The sequence below is a fragment of the Podarcis bocagei genome (assembly GCF_964188305.1).
Source record: "Podarcis bocagei genome assembly, chromosome: 8".
Lineage (NCBI taxonomy): Eukaryota > Metazoa > Chordata > Lepidosauria > Squamata > Lacertidae > Podarcis > Podarcis bocagei.
In genome coordinates, this window is record NC_138133.1 from 50,938,736 (window position 1) to 50,955,964 (window position 17,229).

The 17,229-nt window shown below is 43.4% G+C and overlaps 1 protein-coding gene across 30 annotated transcripts in view; it reads left to right on the forward strand.

The window, feature by feature from the left end:
* Window positions 1–17,229, forward strand: part of DTNA (dystrobrevin alpha) — a 199,365-nt gene that overhangs the window by 117,090 nt on the left and 65,046 nt on the right. For 18 of the 30 annotated variants that reach the window (XM_081205860.1, XM_081205886.1, XM_081205870.1 and 15 more), the window contains 3 exons: window positions 7,640–7,777; window positions 10,558–10,771; window positions 16,677–16,762. In XM_081205860.1, coding sequence (XP_081061986.1) covers window positions 7,640–7,777; window positions 10,558–10,771; window positions 16,677–16,762 — 438 coding nt within the window. Of the gene's footprint in view, window positions 1–6,500; window positions 6,655–7,639; window positions 7,778–10,557; window positions 10,772–16,676; window positions 16,763–17,229 lie in introns of those variants that run through there. The other 12 variants (XM_081205876.1, XM_081205869.1, XM_081205874.1 and 9 more) reach the window with 2 other exon arrangements.

The window sequence follows — 17,229 nt, forward strand, 5'->3', positions numbered from 1 at the left end:
ATAATTCACATCTGTAAATTAAATGCAAGTGCTATTAAAGATGCACTCACTTCAGATATTTTTAAACACATCGTGCTCTGGGCCAGCCTCACATCAGTGGCTATTATATCATCAAGCCAGCAGCAAAGGAACTAGAATCAGAGTGTTAGACTAGGATGCAAAAATGAAGTTCCAATATGGATTTGCAGCCCATGCTTTTTAAACCAGTTTCCTAGGTGTGGTTCAATCCTATGCAGTTCTGAAGCAAATAACATTTACGTCACTTGCACTCAGCTCACGATAGGACAGGATCCTTGTTCTCCAATTTACCTGCATTCCTTGCAAAATCAGTGCTTTGGCTTTTGTTGCTAAAGGGATGCAGTCAAAATAAATGAGCATAATTCCAAGGTGATGGGGGCTAAGCTGTGTGGCAGGTGGTGAGGATTTGTGGCATTCCTGTTCTAAGTTCCACCATACTTTAAAAGTTATAATCTAGCTTCACCCTTACAGTATAATGACATAAGTAGTAATTTATTTTAACTTGGACCAGAGTGTAATGCCATCCTGTTCTCTGATTACCTATTTCTTTCATTTATTTACTATGCCTCTGTTTTTGTGACCATCAAATAATCTCATTTTCCTCTCTTCCCTGAAAATGTCTTTGCTTTGGATTTGCAAATCATCTTCACATTGTGTAAGATTAAAAATATCTATTTAAGATACCCAGACTCTTACTCCACCTAGGGGTTCAGGGAACATCATCTAAAATGGCTGTTGCCATGTTCCAACAGAGTATAAACTTATATATAAATTTCAGTGTGCATAATATTTTACCCAAATCCCATTTATTTCTTGCTTTTCTAATTTATATTATTTCCATTTATTGCTGATAGCCCAAGATATTTTTGTGTTAACCGAAACTGTTCCTCTATTCTATTGCTTCCTGCTGTCATCCAGTGCATTTGATGATGCAGCATACAATTTTGCTGAGGTGCTACCGAGGCAATAAACACTGGATTCTAGTATTAGTCAGGGAACGGAGATGGATGGGTGAAGTATCAGTAGAGAATGATGCAGTGTAACTCTAAACATATTTATTTGGAAGTATCTTTAAAGACACGGATGGCGCTGTGGGTTAAACCACAGAGCCTAGGACTTGCCGATCAGAAGGTCGGCGGTTCGAATCCCCGTGACGGGATGACCTCCCGTTGCTCAGTCCCTGCTCCTGCCAACCTAGCAGTAAGAAAGCAAATCAGAGTGCAAGTAGATAAATAGGTACCGCTCCAGTGGGAAGGTAAACGGCGTTTCCGTGCGCTGCTCTGGTTCGCCAGAAGCGGCTTAGTCATGCTGGCCACATGACCCGGAAGCTGTATGCCGGTTCCCTTGGCCAAGAAAGCGAGATGAGCGCCGCAACCCCAGAGTCGGTCACGACTGGACCTAATGGTCAGGGGTCCCTTTACCTTTACCTTATCTTTAAAGTCAGTTGGACTTCTTAATTACTTCTTGGAAAACATGGTTAGCATTGAACTGTTAGGGACTCACAGCTTTACAAGCATTATTTGACTACCATATAATCTGCAGCCGAGTTTACATTTATTCTAGTTACTTCAATATATTCCTTTAAATCACATACATTTTCTGAATGTGGGTTGGCTAGGTTTGCCAGATAAAATTAATTATGTTATTGATAATGTACTGTAACAGTAAATATGCAGCTGAGCATAATGATGTATACAACCCAAAATGGACAGGTGTCAATTGCAAAAAGACTGACCCTACCCAACAAGATGTAGCCCAGTGGAACAGTGTGATTTAGTGTATTGAGTGGGTTTAGTAGCAAACAAAACATCAACCAAATTCCCCAGTAACCTTGAAGTTTACTGCTTCTTCAGACACTAATGCTGGTTACTTTTCAGAATGCAGTTTTACTGGTTGGGTTACAGAAACTTAATGTCTGGTTAACTCAAGTTCAGAATGGCACTTCTCTTCTTTCATTTCTGCTTGGTCAGTTAGTGTCGTGGTTCTATTATTCATGTCTTTCCTATATATTAATGTTTCACTTTTTGTATCATTACGCTGTTCAGAACTCATACATTATCTTTGTAATCATCACAATTTTGTAAGGTAGGCTAGTATTATTATTCCCATATTACAGAAGTAGGGTTAAGGGCAGTGAGCAAAGCCTAAGGGCACCTAGCAAGTTTATGAGTGAGAGGAGATTTTAACTGTGGGCAGCTCATTTCACAGTTCAGACTTTACTAGCTAGGACTGTTGTGTGCCTGACTCAGTAACATTGTAAATTAGAAATGGGGTGAAGTCATGACCAGCATTTGACAGGTCAGTTGCCATAATAACAATTCTCAATAAAGCATTTTTTTCTTCTTGCACCTCCATAATTTCTTATTTAGTCATGCTGAGAAAATGAGAAAGCTAACTCTGTAACCAGTCTATACAGACATTGGTGCAAATACAAATATATTTCCCCCCCTTTGAAACAGATTTCTTAAGGGAACAGCAGAAATCCATACACCTTGGTTTTTGTTAATTTGATGCAATACGAATATATGGTTAATATGTAAGAGCACATATATGTGGCACTTACTAAAATATGCACACTGCCATCTAGTGGCTAGTAATGTAGCTTTCTCTAATCTGTATTACCTCATCCTCAGGAAGTGGTATAGAACTCAATATCTGAGGCAGGCTCTTGACAAAATGCAAGTGTTTCCTCTTTTATATGAAATCTCAAGCTGCTACTGGTTAAATACTGCTTGACCTTTCAGTATTTCCCAAGCAAGGCTTGCTAATTTTATTCAGTGTTGTTGCTTTAATATACTTCCCATCAATTTATTTTGGACAGAAGTTAGGGAAACAGGTCTGTAAATTCCTGGATTGTCTGAGATCCCCTTAAACAATGGTAGTCTACTAATTCTCCAACATGGATGCCAGTCCTAGCAAGCTTATATGTTTTAAACAAAAACTATTTTGAGCTCTTAGAAATGTTGAGTGAAAGCCATCTGGTCCTAATGACTAACTACAGTAGTTGTTTTAGTTTGTGAATGAACACTACACATGTATTCCTTGCCAGCTGTATTAGACAGCTATTCAGCTGCACTCACTGAAAAGCTGGTTCATGTGTGGCTGTCTCTCACATACCTTTGTCTGAAGTCTGGAGACAAATTGGGCCATTATTAAATTTAAGCCAATCTCAGCTGAGCCACTGGAAGCCAACTGTGGGTATGGGAGTTGTAATGGAAGACCCATTGCAACTTTTCTTAGGAAGAAGAAAAACATGCTTGCTTGTTATTCACTGACCCATCTTGTGAAGCAAAGAATAATACAAGGAATTCGCTTGACTTCCCAGCTTCATTCTGCAAGTCTTATAAGGTGCTTTGTGAGGGCTTGGCACAAAGAAAGTACCGTATTTTTCGCACCATAGGGCGCACCGGACCATAGGGCGCACCCAGTTTTTAGGGAGGGAATTCAAGAAAAAAAATCTTTTTTTTCCCCGCAGCCCCAAAGAGCAGCGTACAGGCTGCACACAACCTCTCCCTGCCGGAGGGGTTGCGTGCAGCTATGGATCAAGCCAAGGCAGCGAGCGGGATGGATCCCGCTCGCTGTTTTGGCTTCCCCTAGCCCCGTGCAGCCTCTCCCTCCCGGGAGAGGCTGCGTGGGGCTAAAGAATCCATAGCCCCGTGCAGCCTTTCCTTGGCAGAGGGGTTGCGCGCAGCTATGGAGGAAGCCAAGGCAGCGAGCGGGATGGATCCCGCTCGCTGTTTTGGCTTCCCCTTTAGCCCCGTGCAGCCTCTCCTTGGCGGAGGGGCTGCACAGGGCTTTCCTGGCTTTACTGGGAGGTGGGGGGATTCCCTCACCTCTCCCAAAAGCCCGCAGAAGCCGTGCAAACCCTTTAAAGAGATCGCGGCTTCTCCTGGCTTTCCTGGGAGGCGGGGGGATTCCCCCGCCTCCCGCAAAACCGGCAGAAGCCGCGCGCCTTTTAAAAGGGCTGCACGGCTTCTCCTGGATTTCCTGGGAGGCGGGGGGATTCCCCCGCCTCCCGCGAAACCGGCAGAAGCCGCTCGCCTTTTAAAAGGGCTGCACGGCTTCTCCTGGATTTCTTGGGATGCGGGGGGATTCCCCCGCCACCCGCGAATCCGGCAGAAGCCGTGCGCCTTTTAAAAGGGCTGCACGGCTTCTCCTGGATTTCCTGGGAGGCGGGGGGATTCCCCCGCCTCCCGCGAAACCGGCAGAAGCCGCGCGCCTTTTAAAAGGGCTGCACGGCTTCTCCTGGATTTCCTGGGAGGCGGGGGGATTCCCCCACCTCCCGCGAAACCAGGCTCCCCCTCCCCCGCCAGCCTTCTAACCAAGTCGGGGGACAGCGGGAAGGGCGCGCTGTGCCCCTGCCGCTGTCTCCCGAGTTTGCGGGGCTGGCGACGGGGAGGAGCAGGCTTCTCCCCCCGCCAGCCTTCTAGCCAAGTCGGGGGACAGCGGGAATGGCGCGCTGCGCCTCTCCCGCTGTCTCCCGAGTTTGCGGGGCTGGCGACGGGGAGGAGCAGGCTTCTCCCCCCGCCAGCCTTCTAACCAAGTCAGGGGACAGCGGGAAGGGCGCGCTGCGCCTCTCCCGCTGTCCCCCGAGCTTGTGGGGCTGGCGGTGGGGCTCTCCTGAAGCCTGGAGAGCGAGAGGGGTCAGTGCGCACCGACCCCTCTCGCTCTCCAGGCTTCAGCGAAAGCCTGCATTCGCACCATAGGACGCACACACATTTCCCCTTCAGTTTTGGAGGGGGAAAAGTGCGTCCTATAGTGCGAAAAATACGGTAAATGCTTTTCTTGTGTACCCAGTTTTCAACCTCGTCTCTTAATGGTCCTACTGCTTCTCTGGCTGGTTTCTATCCACTGGAATATTTAAATAACAGTGTGTAGTTTCTATAGCTTCCTTGAGTGCCCTAAATATGTAATCCTTCAGAGGTATGTGTGCACACCACAACACAAAGGGCCTACCCTAATGTTAAGCAGGATAGGATGACAGCCTCAGACGGCTGGTGATGAGTGTGGAGCAGGGAATCCTGGCAAATGGCTGAAGGAAAGAGCTACAGGAGGAGGCCAAGTGGCCTGCCCTGTGCCCCATAAGCTAGCCTGATGCTCTCAGGTGTAGTGGGAGGGTGTTGTCAGCGGCAAGTCTGGTTGGATTCTGTACAAGGAATTGCCGGTGGGTGCTATCTTTTCCTCAGGTAGAAAACATCTCTTGATGCAGCCCTGGATACAAATAGATATGTCCTTGGCATTTGTACAGCACTAATCTACATTCCTGAACAGGTGGTTTTAAACCAAAAAGTAATTTCCTGTTCATTCACAAGAGCAGCTTAAGTACACACATCCAAGATTCCTCTGGCTGCACATGTGCTTCAAGCTGAGAGGAGGCTCACATAGCTTTGTAGAGTTCTAGCCAAAATGCTTTTATAATTCTTCTCTCCTTCATCCTGCTCATAACACCCTCGTTAAAGCCATTTAGGGAGCTTTGTGGCTTAGGACTGATTTTAGTGTGGGATGAGATCAAAATTCTCAGGATTTTGTCTCAAAATAGGAGCTGGGGCAAGGTTTCATGAAAGCCCCCCCCCCCGCCCTTCCCACCTTTCTGTGGTCTTTGCACACATGTTTCTACTGCTGTGTAACATTTACCCCTAAGACATAAGCCTGGAGTGAGGGCAGGCATATTTGCTTTTGCTCAGCTTCGGGCTTGGCCGCCACCATTGCCTGTGTGGCATAATCCCAAAGCCGATTTGGGGTAAGTGCAATGCTTGCTGCCCTCACTGTGATAACTTATGGGTAAAAATGTTAAAGGGGGAGTGGCTCCAGCAGCAGGGAAAGCACAACCCCCTGTCACCAGCATAGGCGTAGCCAGGATTGGGGCGGGCGACAGGCCTTTTGTTAGGGGGGCAGAACCTCGGTTAGCCATGTATTTTTACTCATTTTTATTGATTGGGGGCAGCTACCCCTCCCTGCCCCCCTTGGCTATGCTCATGGTCACTAGCAAGTAGGGGAAACACTTGAATCTAGGTTTACAAGACCTCCTGGAAAAAAGATTTAAAGGGATGGTTTTCATCAAGCAAGGCCTGATGTCAACTGGGTTTCCCATCTCCAAATATTCTTACAATGCAAGGGGTTGGACTAGATGGTTCTCAGGGTCCCTTCTAACTCTGCAATTCTATACCATGCTCTGCTGTCCTACCATGGTCCTATTGACCACCTGCTAAGAGTTCATATAGGAAGAAAGTGGTTAGGGTTTGAAGAGGCTCTCTCTCTCTCTCTCTCTCTCTCTCTCTCTCTCTCTCTCACACACACACACACACACACACACACACACAGAGAGAGAGAGAGAGGGGGGGGGAGAGATCTTACACTTTAGGAATGTTTGTGACATACTAGTGAGACTGAAAAGACATCATAGTATGAATTGCCTCATAGTAGGGCATCCTCGCAACCAGTAGGTTGCTAGGGTGGAAAAAAAAGCCAGTCTTTCCTCGCAGCTGGTCTTTCCTAGCAGCAAGGTTTGCTTCCTGCAGGGTGCAGGATCTGTGTGGCTCTGCCCAATGGTTAGAAGCTGAGCAACAGAACTGCACAGAATCTTGTCTGTGCTGTGCAGCAGCTAAATCAAACTGGAAAGATCGACCTACAGGGCAGGCAAGCAAATATTCATTGTCTCTCGCCCTCCCCCTTTTATTCCCGCATTAGGTGCATTTCTGTATAACGTTGTGGGTGGGTTGAATTAATTTTTAAGAGAATAAAAGGAAGTTGTGTTGATAATCAGATTTCTCCTTCTTCTGATGTAATTACTGTTTTCTAACCAAATATATGCCCTCTTCTGTACAGTGGAGAGATTGCAGGAAGCGTGTAAAAGGTAACTGCTAAGTTTCTGTAGCTTCTTTCATTCTCAGGTGTAAGATGTGAACAGGTCCTTGAAAGGAAGATTATTTGTAATCTCTTCCGACATACGGTAAATCCTTTGAGGATTGTGTATGAAACAGTAATGCAGTAGCTCATTCATTCATTCATTCATTCATTTGGATTGTATCTTATATTTAGTTAGAGGCACTGTATGATAAATGAATAGGAGCTGGCTAGCAAAAATCCACCCCAAAGTTCACCAGACTATGCCATATAATTCCTGTTAGGCGAACAGTTTAGTTGAGTTTGAGTTCCATATTGGCCATAGTCCCTAAGAAAAAATGTTACAACACAGTGCATAATGGGGTGGACAACACAACTCACAATTTGTAGATAGTTACAATGAGCAATAGCTCAGCCAGCCAAAATTAGTTTTCATTACAGCAGTCACAGATGATAGCAATTTACAAGAAGAGATTCAATAGAAGCAGTATGAGATTTGGATAATGCTAAAGTGTGAGATGCTGACTTAATGAGTAATTCTTTATATCAATTATCTGATCGTTTCAAGATCTGACTGGTTTCCCTTACCCAAAAGCAGTTGGGGAAGAAACATGTTTCTAACCAATATACAGTATAAGCAGAGTATTTTTTAAAATCCAAATGTTACGAGATCCTCAGTTTCACCCATGTCACAAAAGCATAGGCCAAATCTGGACATAATGTAAAGTTGTGAGCCTGTGCTAGGCTCAGGAGCTGCCTCTTCCTCCTCCTCCTCCAGTGTCTGCTGCCCTCTCCAACGCCACCACCCTCTGCACCTTGGCCAGAGGGGGTACCCAGAAGAGGACCACCAGTGATGGCCTAAAGGTCTGGGAGAGGTTCATACAGGATAGCCATGATGACAAGAAATTGTATGCAGGCAAGAATATTGGGGGGGGGCTTCAAGAATAAGGTCTGACAGACTGCCTATCCCCCCCTTTGTTTATAATGCTTTGCAACAGCTGTGATGCATATGGCGATGACTGAGCAGGCAGCACCCCACTTCAGTTGTGCAGCGAGATTAGGCCCAGTGAATAAAAAGAGACCCAACTGCTAAGTAGCCATTTGCAATTCTGTTCTGTCCATAAAGAGGCCGCTCAATTCTTTTTACAGGCTGGTAACTTTTGTGAGCTTCTTTAGAGGCTGTGCCATATTCAGTTGGGTTTTCCTTACCATTTAAAGTGTTCTCATTAACAGGATGGGAGAGAACAAAACAAGTTTGAAGTCTCAGTTTATTTATTCAGTAAGCAGAGTTTAAAGAGCCTGCAGCAAAATACAATCCACCACTGGAAACCCTTGGGGCAAGAGAGAACTAAGGGAGACCTTCCGTGTTTCTATTCAGTAGACAGATTTTTAAAAGGCTGCATGCCCAAAATGACTGGTGAGGGGCATCTATTGGCCCAAAGGTTTTCTGTTGTGTCTCCATTTATTTCAATAGACATATCTGGGTTTTGCAAGATTTTTTTTATTGATTACTTGCAAAAACCCTTGAGATGTCGATTATCCAAAGGAAATGTTTGCAAAAGCCTGATTGTTTTTAAGCTTGAACACAGAGATGTTAATGCATCCTTACAAATTATCTCCCTCCACAAAGCCATTGTTAGCACTCCTGGGTGGGGTGGGGGTGCAGAACACAGGCACCAGGCTTATGGGATTTTTTGCCAATAGAGATCCAGCATGCGCCTTCTGGGTCAAATTTTAAATGCCTACTGAAAACTTTTTTATTCTGCCAGGCAATTAAGAATGTATCTTTCCATAATGGTTAATTGAGGTCTGTTTTTAACTTTTGAATACATGATTTGTTATTGTATGTTTATTGCTGTAAATCGCTTTGATATTTCTTCTTCTTCTGATATAGCAGTATATAACTGTTTTAGAAATAAATACAGTTACTTGACCTCTTCTCCTTCCCCCACGACTTCAGTGTGACTAACAGAATCAGGGCGTGTGTGATTTAGATCAGACAAATGATGCTGTGGAAGGTTAAAAACCTCTTCCCTAGCAGAGCCCTTCCAGTCAATGTCACCTTCCCCAAACTGCTTTAAAATAAAATGAAAAGTCAGGAGATTGCTTCATATAATTTATGTGTCATAATTTGTTTGTGCTTCCTTGCCCTGTGTGGTATATGGTCTAAACCACTGAGCCTTGGGATTGCTGACCAGAAGGTTGGTGGTTCGAATCCCCACGATGGGGTGAGCTCCCGTTGCTCGGTCCCAGCTCCTGCTAACCTAGCAGTTTGAAAGCACGTCAAAGTGCAAGTAGATAAATAGGCACCACTCAAGCAGGAAGGTAAGCGGCATTTCTGTGCGCTGCTCTGGTTTCGCCAGAAGCAGCTTAGTCATGCTGGCCACATGATCCGGAAAAACTGTCTGCGGACAAACGTCAGCTCCCTCGGCCAGTAAAGCGAGATGAGCGCTGCAACCCCAGAGTCGTTTGTGACTTGACTTAACTGTCAGGGGTCCTTTACCTTTTTATATATGGATTCTACTAATTTCATGCATGAGATCAAAAGGGCTTCTAGCATACTGCAGTCCTGAATCACCAAATGTCTTGGAATTCAGGTCATCTCAAAGGGTTTGCCACATGTCAAAGTAGTTTGTGTGGAAGTTGATGGACGTTAAATGGAATGCTGGAGAGAGCCAATCAGTGCTGGAGCAGCCTGTTAGGACTGGACTTCAGCTTCTAGGTGCAAAGGCTACATAAAGCTTCAAAACTGAAAACAAAAACCACCTCGTGCCTTTCTTTTTCTTCTTTTTGCTTTATAAAATATATTTGGCCTTTTATTAATTTAGTTTCAATACTGCTTTGGCACACAACATGTTTTATAATTCTCTACAGTTCTCTATAAATATGTATCCAATTGCCTGTAGTTGTATTTTCTTTTTAATTCCATTCTGGTCTAATGAAATGAGCACCTGAAAAGGAGACCTATGTTTCCTTTGTGTATAAAAATGACAATGTTTTGGTGGGCAAATGATTTTATTTTTTAGAGCTGTTGCATCTCCTCCTCTTGCCTCCCCTTACTGCTGCTGGCTCCCTAAAAAAAACCATCAAGGAGTGTCTGGCCCCCATGCGTCATTGGTAAGGGGTGAGCTTTTCCCTTAAGCCAGCCATTTTCAGGGTGCACCTTTTTTCTTCCATATGGAAAGCACAGAAGACATCACGGATTCCCTTGCTGTGCATTGGTTCGGGGGACAGAGAAAGACTATCCCTCCAAAAATGGCTTGGGGGAGGAAACCCATCCTCTGCTGAGGACCCTTTTGTCCCAAAAGCCCATGACAAGGGTGAGCTTTTTTTTGGGGGGTGTACCCTTTGCTTCCCCCACATGCATGTCAGTGGACACAGGACTGCTATTTTGATTTTTACCCAAACTATACCTGTAAACATGGCATCATGGGAAAAGCAAAAGGAAGCCACTGAAATTGTTTCACTCCACCAATTTCCCTTGAAACAATTTTGTACACCCCCGCAAAAAAACAAAAACAAAATGAAGCCCCACTCTCAAACCAGCGATGGGGGGAGAAGGTGTCATTTCAAGCAGATCTAAGTATATATTTTATATATCTATCTGTCAAAATGCTATAACCTAAGATAGGATTATTTTCTGTCTCTTTTGTGGGCATTTATCTGATTGTTAGTACTATCTTGCATCCTACATAGTGCACTTAGTGGATATTTGGAATGTAATAGAAGCATTGCGGGAAAATTCATTGAACAACCTGGATCCGAACATAGAACTGAATGTGGCTCGAATTGAAGCTGTCCTGTCCACGGTTTTTTACCAACTGAACAAACGCATGCCAACTACCCACCAGATCAACATAGAGCAATCCATCAGCTTGCTACTCAACTTCCTGCTGGCAGCTTTTGATCCGTAAGTTTTCCTTCTAATGTTATTGATTTTAATCTTTACACAGAAAAATAGTACCAAAGTGAAATATCGGTTTGAGCTGGGCCTTGGACAAAGTGAAATTCCCGAATTACTGTTATTGTTCAGAAATTTCTTAATTATGACTATAAAGGCTATATGTTACACATGTAGATGTGTGCTCTCTCTCTCTCTCTCTCTCTCTCTCTCTCTCTCTCTCACACACACACACACACACACACACACACACACAGCTTTACCAAAAGGGCCATTGCAGTAATGTGCATGTAACGTCGAGTTTGGCCCCAAGCAGAACACTTCAAAATGCAAAATTGTTCCATTCTTTGGGTATTATTATTGCTGGTGGAAACATCTGCAGCAGTGTTTATTCTGTAGCAGTGGCATGGGGTTAGTGGCTTATTGTTTGAAGGAAACTCTTTTTGCTGCAAGCTTAGGCAGCTGTGAGCAATTTCCCCCTTTTCCTTGTTAATGTAGCAAACTGTGAGATTCCAACAGAAAAAAATGGCAATAGAATTCATATTATTACTACAGCCTGAAACCTTGCATTTGAAGGCCTAGGGGAGGTGGAGACAACCAAACAAATGTGAATTTATGGGAAAGAGACATCCCTAATGTCATGTTACAGATGAGCGTTCTGTGTATATATGTAAATTACGGTAATTGAGCATAGGATCCATCAGCATGTTATTGGCATTCTTAAAAGCATCTGAATAGCCTGAAATTACAAACTGGATTGACTGGGATCAGCTTTGTGCTTCGACAGGTGCAAATTATCTATTACCTCATTACTGTTTTCTATTATGAAAATGCACTGGTTGGAAATCCACACTATTAAAGTACCATTAAAATAAGTTGCCTCGTGTTCCCGCTTGCCTACCCACCCCCCTCTTGCCCTCCTCCCCAGCACACACTTGATGGAGTTCTTGCTTGGCATTGTGTACCTTCCAGAGTCAGATCAACTGGTACAGCTTAGTCACCATGGCAACACCTGGGGTGAGGTGGAAGGGAGCAACCGTTCCACATGACAAAGTAGCAGAGGCACTGTGTGCCTGTATCCAACCAGCTCTCCTGCCCTCTCCAAGGAGAAATTGTCAGTAGACTGTGAAACTGTGGCCTTCAGTGTTTGGAAAAGATTCCACAACAAGGCGGAAGCTCTTTTAAAAAAAGAAGTAACAGTAAACCCTGAATTCTTGACTCTTCACAAGAACAGGGAAGAAACCAACTGAGAATGCCTGGGCACATGTTTTGCTGCCCACTGCCTGTAAGTCTGTCTCCCTCCCAACAAAACCATCACTGTGAAAATGAGATCATTCGTAATACCCATTTTGTTTCTGGAGTTTAGCACTGCAAGGCTTTGAAGATGCATACAAAACACCATCCCACAAAGGAAGGAATGAAAAAGTATTGCTTTTGTAAATGATGGGGTGATCTATGTTAACACAGTACTGCTCTCACATAGAATGTGCTCCACAACTATTCTATACACTTTTGGTAGCTAGGTAATTGTAGGACCTGGAGTATATCCAAAAATGCAAATTGTTCTAAAATAGCAACTGCTTTCATTTCAAGTACTGTAAATCAGAGCTGTCCTCACTATGCTGGCATAGTGCTTGGAATTTGTGATTGAATTAATAGAGGGGTAATCAGAAATCCTAAATGTGAGCCTCAATGAGCCATATAGCCTGTTAGGATGGATGAAGAATCCCAGGAGTTCTGGGCAGGAAATGCATTTTATTAATGTCACCTGGTGTGGCAAAATATTAAAGACTCAGTCAAGTAGAATGACCATAGAAATGTTAACAGAGTTTCCATTTTTGTTGCTACTTAAGATGCAGCTTAGCAATTTTGGACTGAAGGTTTGAGTTATATTAACAATGCAGGCCTATCTACTCATGCTTAGGCCCCACTGAGTTCAATGGGGCTTCTTCCCAGGGAATTACGTATAGCAAAGCAGCTCCCCTAGCTAAATATGACTCCCTGTGTTATTTGCATCTGGATGCCTTCGTCTGCAACAAAGCATGTCTTCTCTATATTGATCTCTACAGCCACAGCAGACACTGTAACTCTCCAATGGTTTGACTTTACCCCCAAATGCACACTCCTCCATTGTCTCCCAAGACAGATGGATGCCAATAACAGCAGTGAGAGCAGGAAACACTGGTCTCACCGTGAATTGGCTTCATAGATCTACTTAATTATATGACATTGTAATGTCATCATGTTAATTATATTATCCCAATGGGCTGCCAGCAAATTAGTAGCGGCCGCCATTTTATCCAGAGCAATCAGAGTGAGCAATCCTAACAAGTCAAGTTGTAAGGCGATATCCAAGTGCATTTTGCTGCAAGCCAGGATGGAAATCTTTTAGACAAACTGTACTCAGAATTGCAGGGAACTCATTTGGAAATACATTTGGTGAAGGCCCACAAATCATAGGTGTGTGTAAGGAAGGCTTTTCCAAGGTCAGAGTATAGGGTCTTTGATGTCTACCAAGAGGTGCAAATGAAGGCATTTTCTTCTGATCACATCTAGTTTGGTTCCCTGACGCAGCTTGTCACTCAGTTCTTTTTCTCAGCAATCACAGCAATTGCATGTGCAGAGAGACAGGGATTTCTTCTTGCTTCCTTTTAAACCAGACTCCTTATTTTTGCCCTGAAATATATTAAACTGTTTTATAAATGGGACAGGGCAACATTAAGTAATGCTAGGGAGTGGGGAGGCCACCTGCTCATCTTTTTTGCTACTGGTTACAACCCACTTACAGCTTTGATTATCTGCTGCATTCATGCCATTAAAACACACACACACACACACACACCTCTTCCAATGTTCATGGCACACACGCTCTGCTCAGTAAAATACATTTTTTCAGAATATATTATCAGAATAGTAGAAATAAAATACAAATAAAAGGGGGGCTCATGCTTCATTATTTTTAAACTTTCACCTACTCTTATGGAGAATAATACAGCTTATTTCCAAAGGGAAATCTAGGTGAGGTTTTGTTAAATCAGCTTGGAAGTGCTATTGGCTCTGATAGAGTATGCAAAAGCATGCGCACGGTTTTAGTCATATGCTATAGATTTTGTTTTGTGATAGCCTCTAGCTAATATGGTATAGCGTAGTACTATTGGCATTGGACAGCTGGAGTACCCTGTGGCCTCAGGTCTTTTACTGATGTTTCATATGCGTTAGAGGCAGGAGAGCAAAGGGCAGTTCCCTACCTCCTCACTTTTGCAGACAAGTACAGCGTGAAAGAGAATTACAAGGGGATTCTCAGCCCTTCATTCTGTTTGCTTCATAAGTCCTTCTGATGCCTTTACAACAGCCCATGGCCAGTACAGAGGAATGCTGCCCATTCATGTAATAAGCACAAGTTTTCTGTACATCTCTTATGATTGTTAAAGTCAGTGTGATCATGTTTTGACAAGTGAAGTTGTTGGTCAGTCTACTACCCAACTGTATATACAATTGTTGGCTAGATGAGCACCACAATACATTTCTCTGATGGCACAGTTGGTTCTTTGAGTGTTGTTCATTCTTGTAGAGAACTGAGTAACATTTAAATAGAAATATTTTCTCCATCTCTACAAGTAACGCAGTTGACTTCTTCATTTATTTTCTGCCGTTGTGCCCTGCTCCACTAGCCCATGGGCTTGCGGGAGTGGTTTAGTGCAGGGATGTCAAAAACACCAGAGTGATTCATTCTAATGCTTATAAGAAATTGTAAACTCACAGCAGAGCCAGCAGAGCCACACTGCCTTGGCAGACGCAGGGCAAACACTGCAACAGTGGGAAGTCACCATTACTTGTCCACACCCAAGCAAATGTTTAGGCATTCTTTCTACACAAAGCAGCCTACTTCAGTTTGGCCCATCAATTCACCTGACCGGTGAGGCCATAGATGGCTACTATCCAAAGCTTACAGATAGCTCTTCTCTCTGGGCCAAGAGCCCAGCATCCCAGGGTCTACAGATAAGCACAGCATCAAAGCAAGCTAATTAGTATATACGAAAGCAAGTGAATATAAACATATATGAGCTGTTGCAAGCTCCTTCTTGCAACAACTACCAATTTGTTTTGGAGTTATCTTGACTATCAAGATGGCATTTTAGGCCTTCTGGAACATTTCACCTTTAGTTTCAACACACTCTGAAGCTTTTCTCCCCGTTTATGACTTCACAACAATGATCCCTTCACTGAGCATCTTCACCAGCAGCTGTCACAAGGCAGAATACTTGCTCTTAAGCAGCCATATTTTACTCATGAAAACTTAAAAAACTACTGTGATAAAGGAGTTTCATTGTACAACAGAGCTGCTTTGATAATTGCCAGACCCTAGGGGCACCTAAATGCCAAGGTGCCCATTTATCTCACCTAGTCACAAGCCATGTCAATACATATTTTCATGGGGAAATTGAATTTACACTGAGTCTAGGTAGAGATGTATGAATATAAATGACTCAGATGAAATACGGTGTCCAAATCTATCAAGTCAAACTGCAATATTTTTTTTAAAAATGGAAAATATTCCTTTCATACCTTCTCTTCTCAGAAGTATTCAGCTATGGAAAATACCATTCCATTTGGGATACAGAGAAAACTTACTTATCTGCTATTCACAGTTCATCCCCTTACTGAAGAAGGAACCATTAAATTTGTACAATTGCCATAGGTCACACTTAAAATAATAATAATAATCCATTGACTTCAAACAATAAAGTTGTTTCTCCCTACCATTATTACATTTTTAAAAAGTGCCACAAGGTGGAGGGAACCCTGATTCATATGTAGTGTTCATGTAAATATGCTAGAGAGTATTGAGAAATGATTCACACAGAATTAAAAAAGATTCTAAAACTCACATTTCCCAAAAGACTGGAGGCCTTTCTGTTAGGGATAATAGGTGACGACATTCCAAAAAGGCACTCAATATCTTTTTGTACATGACTGCTGCAGCTAGAATAGTATATGCGAAAAATTGGAAAGAAGAGATACCCACGAAGGAAATTTGGCAGAACAAATTGATAGAATATATAGAATTAGTGCCATGACCAGAAAACTAAGAAATAAGGTAAGTTAAAGAGAAGAGTGGAGGTGTTTTGGAGATTATCTTAGAGGGTACAATATACGATTTAACCTACAAGTAGGAGTTAATATATGAGCAGCAGATAACATAAAAAGGGAGACTTGAGATGATAATGGGTGAAATATCAGGATATGCAGCTGATTTCCCTAGAATGCAACAGAGAAATGGATTGGGAAGTCTTAGGAAAAGAGATGGATACTGTACGATGTGTGTATAGAAGCTGTTAAAATTGCATAAATAAAAGGTTTTTTGGGGGTGGGGGTTAAGTGAAAGCTATTAAGTTCTTGATCACCCAGATCAAAAACCCTTCCAGGCTTCTGACACACACCCAGAATGGGGGGGGGGGGAGTACATTAGGTATACTTATATTCTCTCCATTGGGATTAATATGAGGGGAAATCTTCAGGGAACACACACAACTGCCCAGGAAAAGAAGGCAGGGACAGAGAAATGCTGGCTAGAGCCTTCTTCCCTGCCAGAGCCTGAGCAGACTAGATTGGGCAACGTTTCGTGTTCTGGTTTTGATGGAATTTAGTGTTGTGCTCTAATTGTTATATTTGATTCATTTCTCCAGCTTTATCTTTTTAAACTGTTTTTACCGTACAACACTCAGATAACCACTGTTCAAATCGGAACTACAATAAATAGCTTGTTTTCTCTTGTATTCTTTTTAAAAGTTTTATGGTTGTTTACAAAATTTTAATTTCCAAGCATAAGAATATTTGTATGGCATAATTCAACAGCAGTGCAAAAATATTGCCATATTGATGTCATCATATTTGTTTTCTTGTTTCTGTATAGAGAAGGACATGGGAAAATGTCTGTCTTTGCTGTCAAAATGGCCTTGGCAACACTTTGTGGAGGAAAGATCATGGACAAATTGAGATGTAAGTCTTTGTCCTCTATTGTTTATATTTTACTAATGTTGTTCCTTTCCTTTCAATATGGAATAGAACCGGAATTTGGTTTAGATAATAGTGATATGAATCAAGACCCAAAGAGCTACTCTACTAAACAATGCAGAGTACAAAGTCCCCCAGCAATAAAACTGCTAGCACATTTGCAAAGCTAAGCAGGGTCCAGTACGGTTTCAAATTAGATGGGAGACTGTGTGCTGAGATTCCTGCATTGTAGGGGATTGGACTAGATCAGTGTTTCCCAACCGGTGTTCCGCGGCACACGAGTGTGCCGTGAGACGTTGCCTCGTGTGCCGCGAGATGCCTGGAGGGAGGCGGGCGAGTCGGGCGGCGAGAGGCGGGGCGGCGGCGGCGAGGAGAGGCCGCGCCTCCTGCTGCTGCCTGGCGCTCCTCCTCGCAGCCGGCAGCGCTGCCTGGGCGCCTCCGCGCGACTCTGC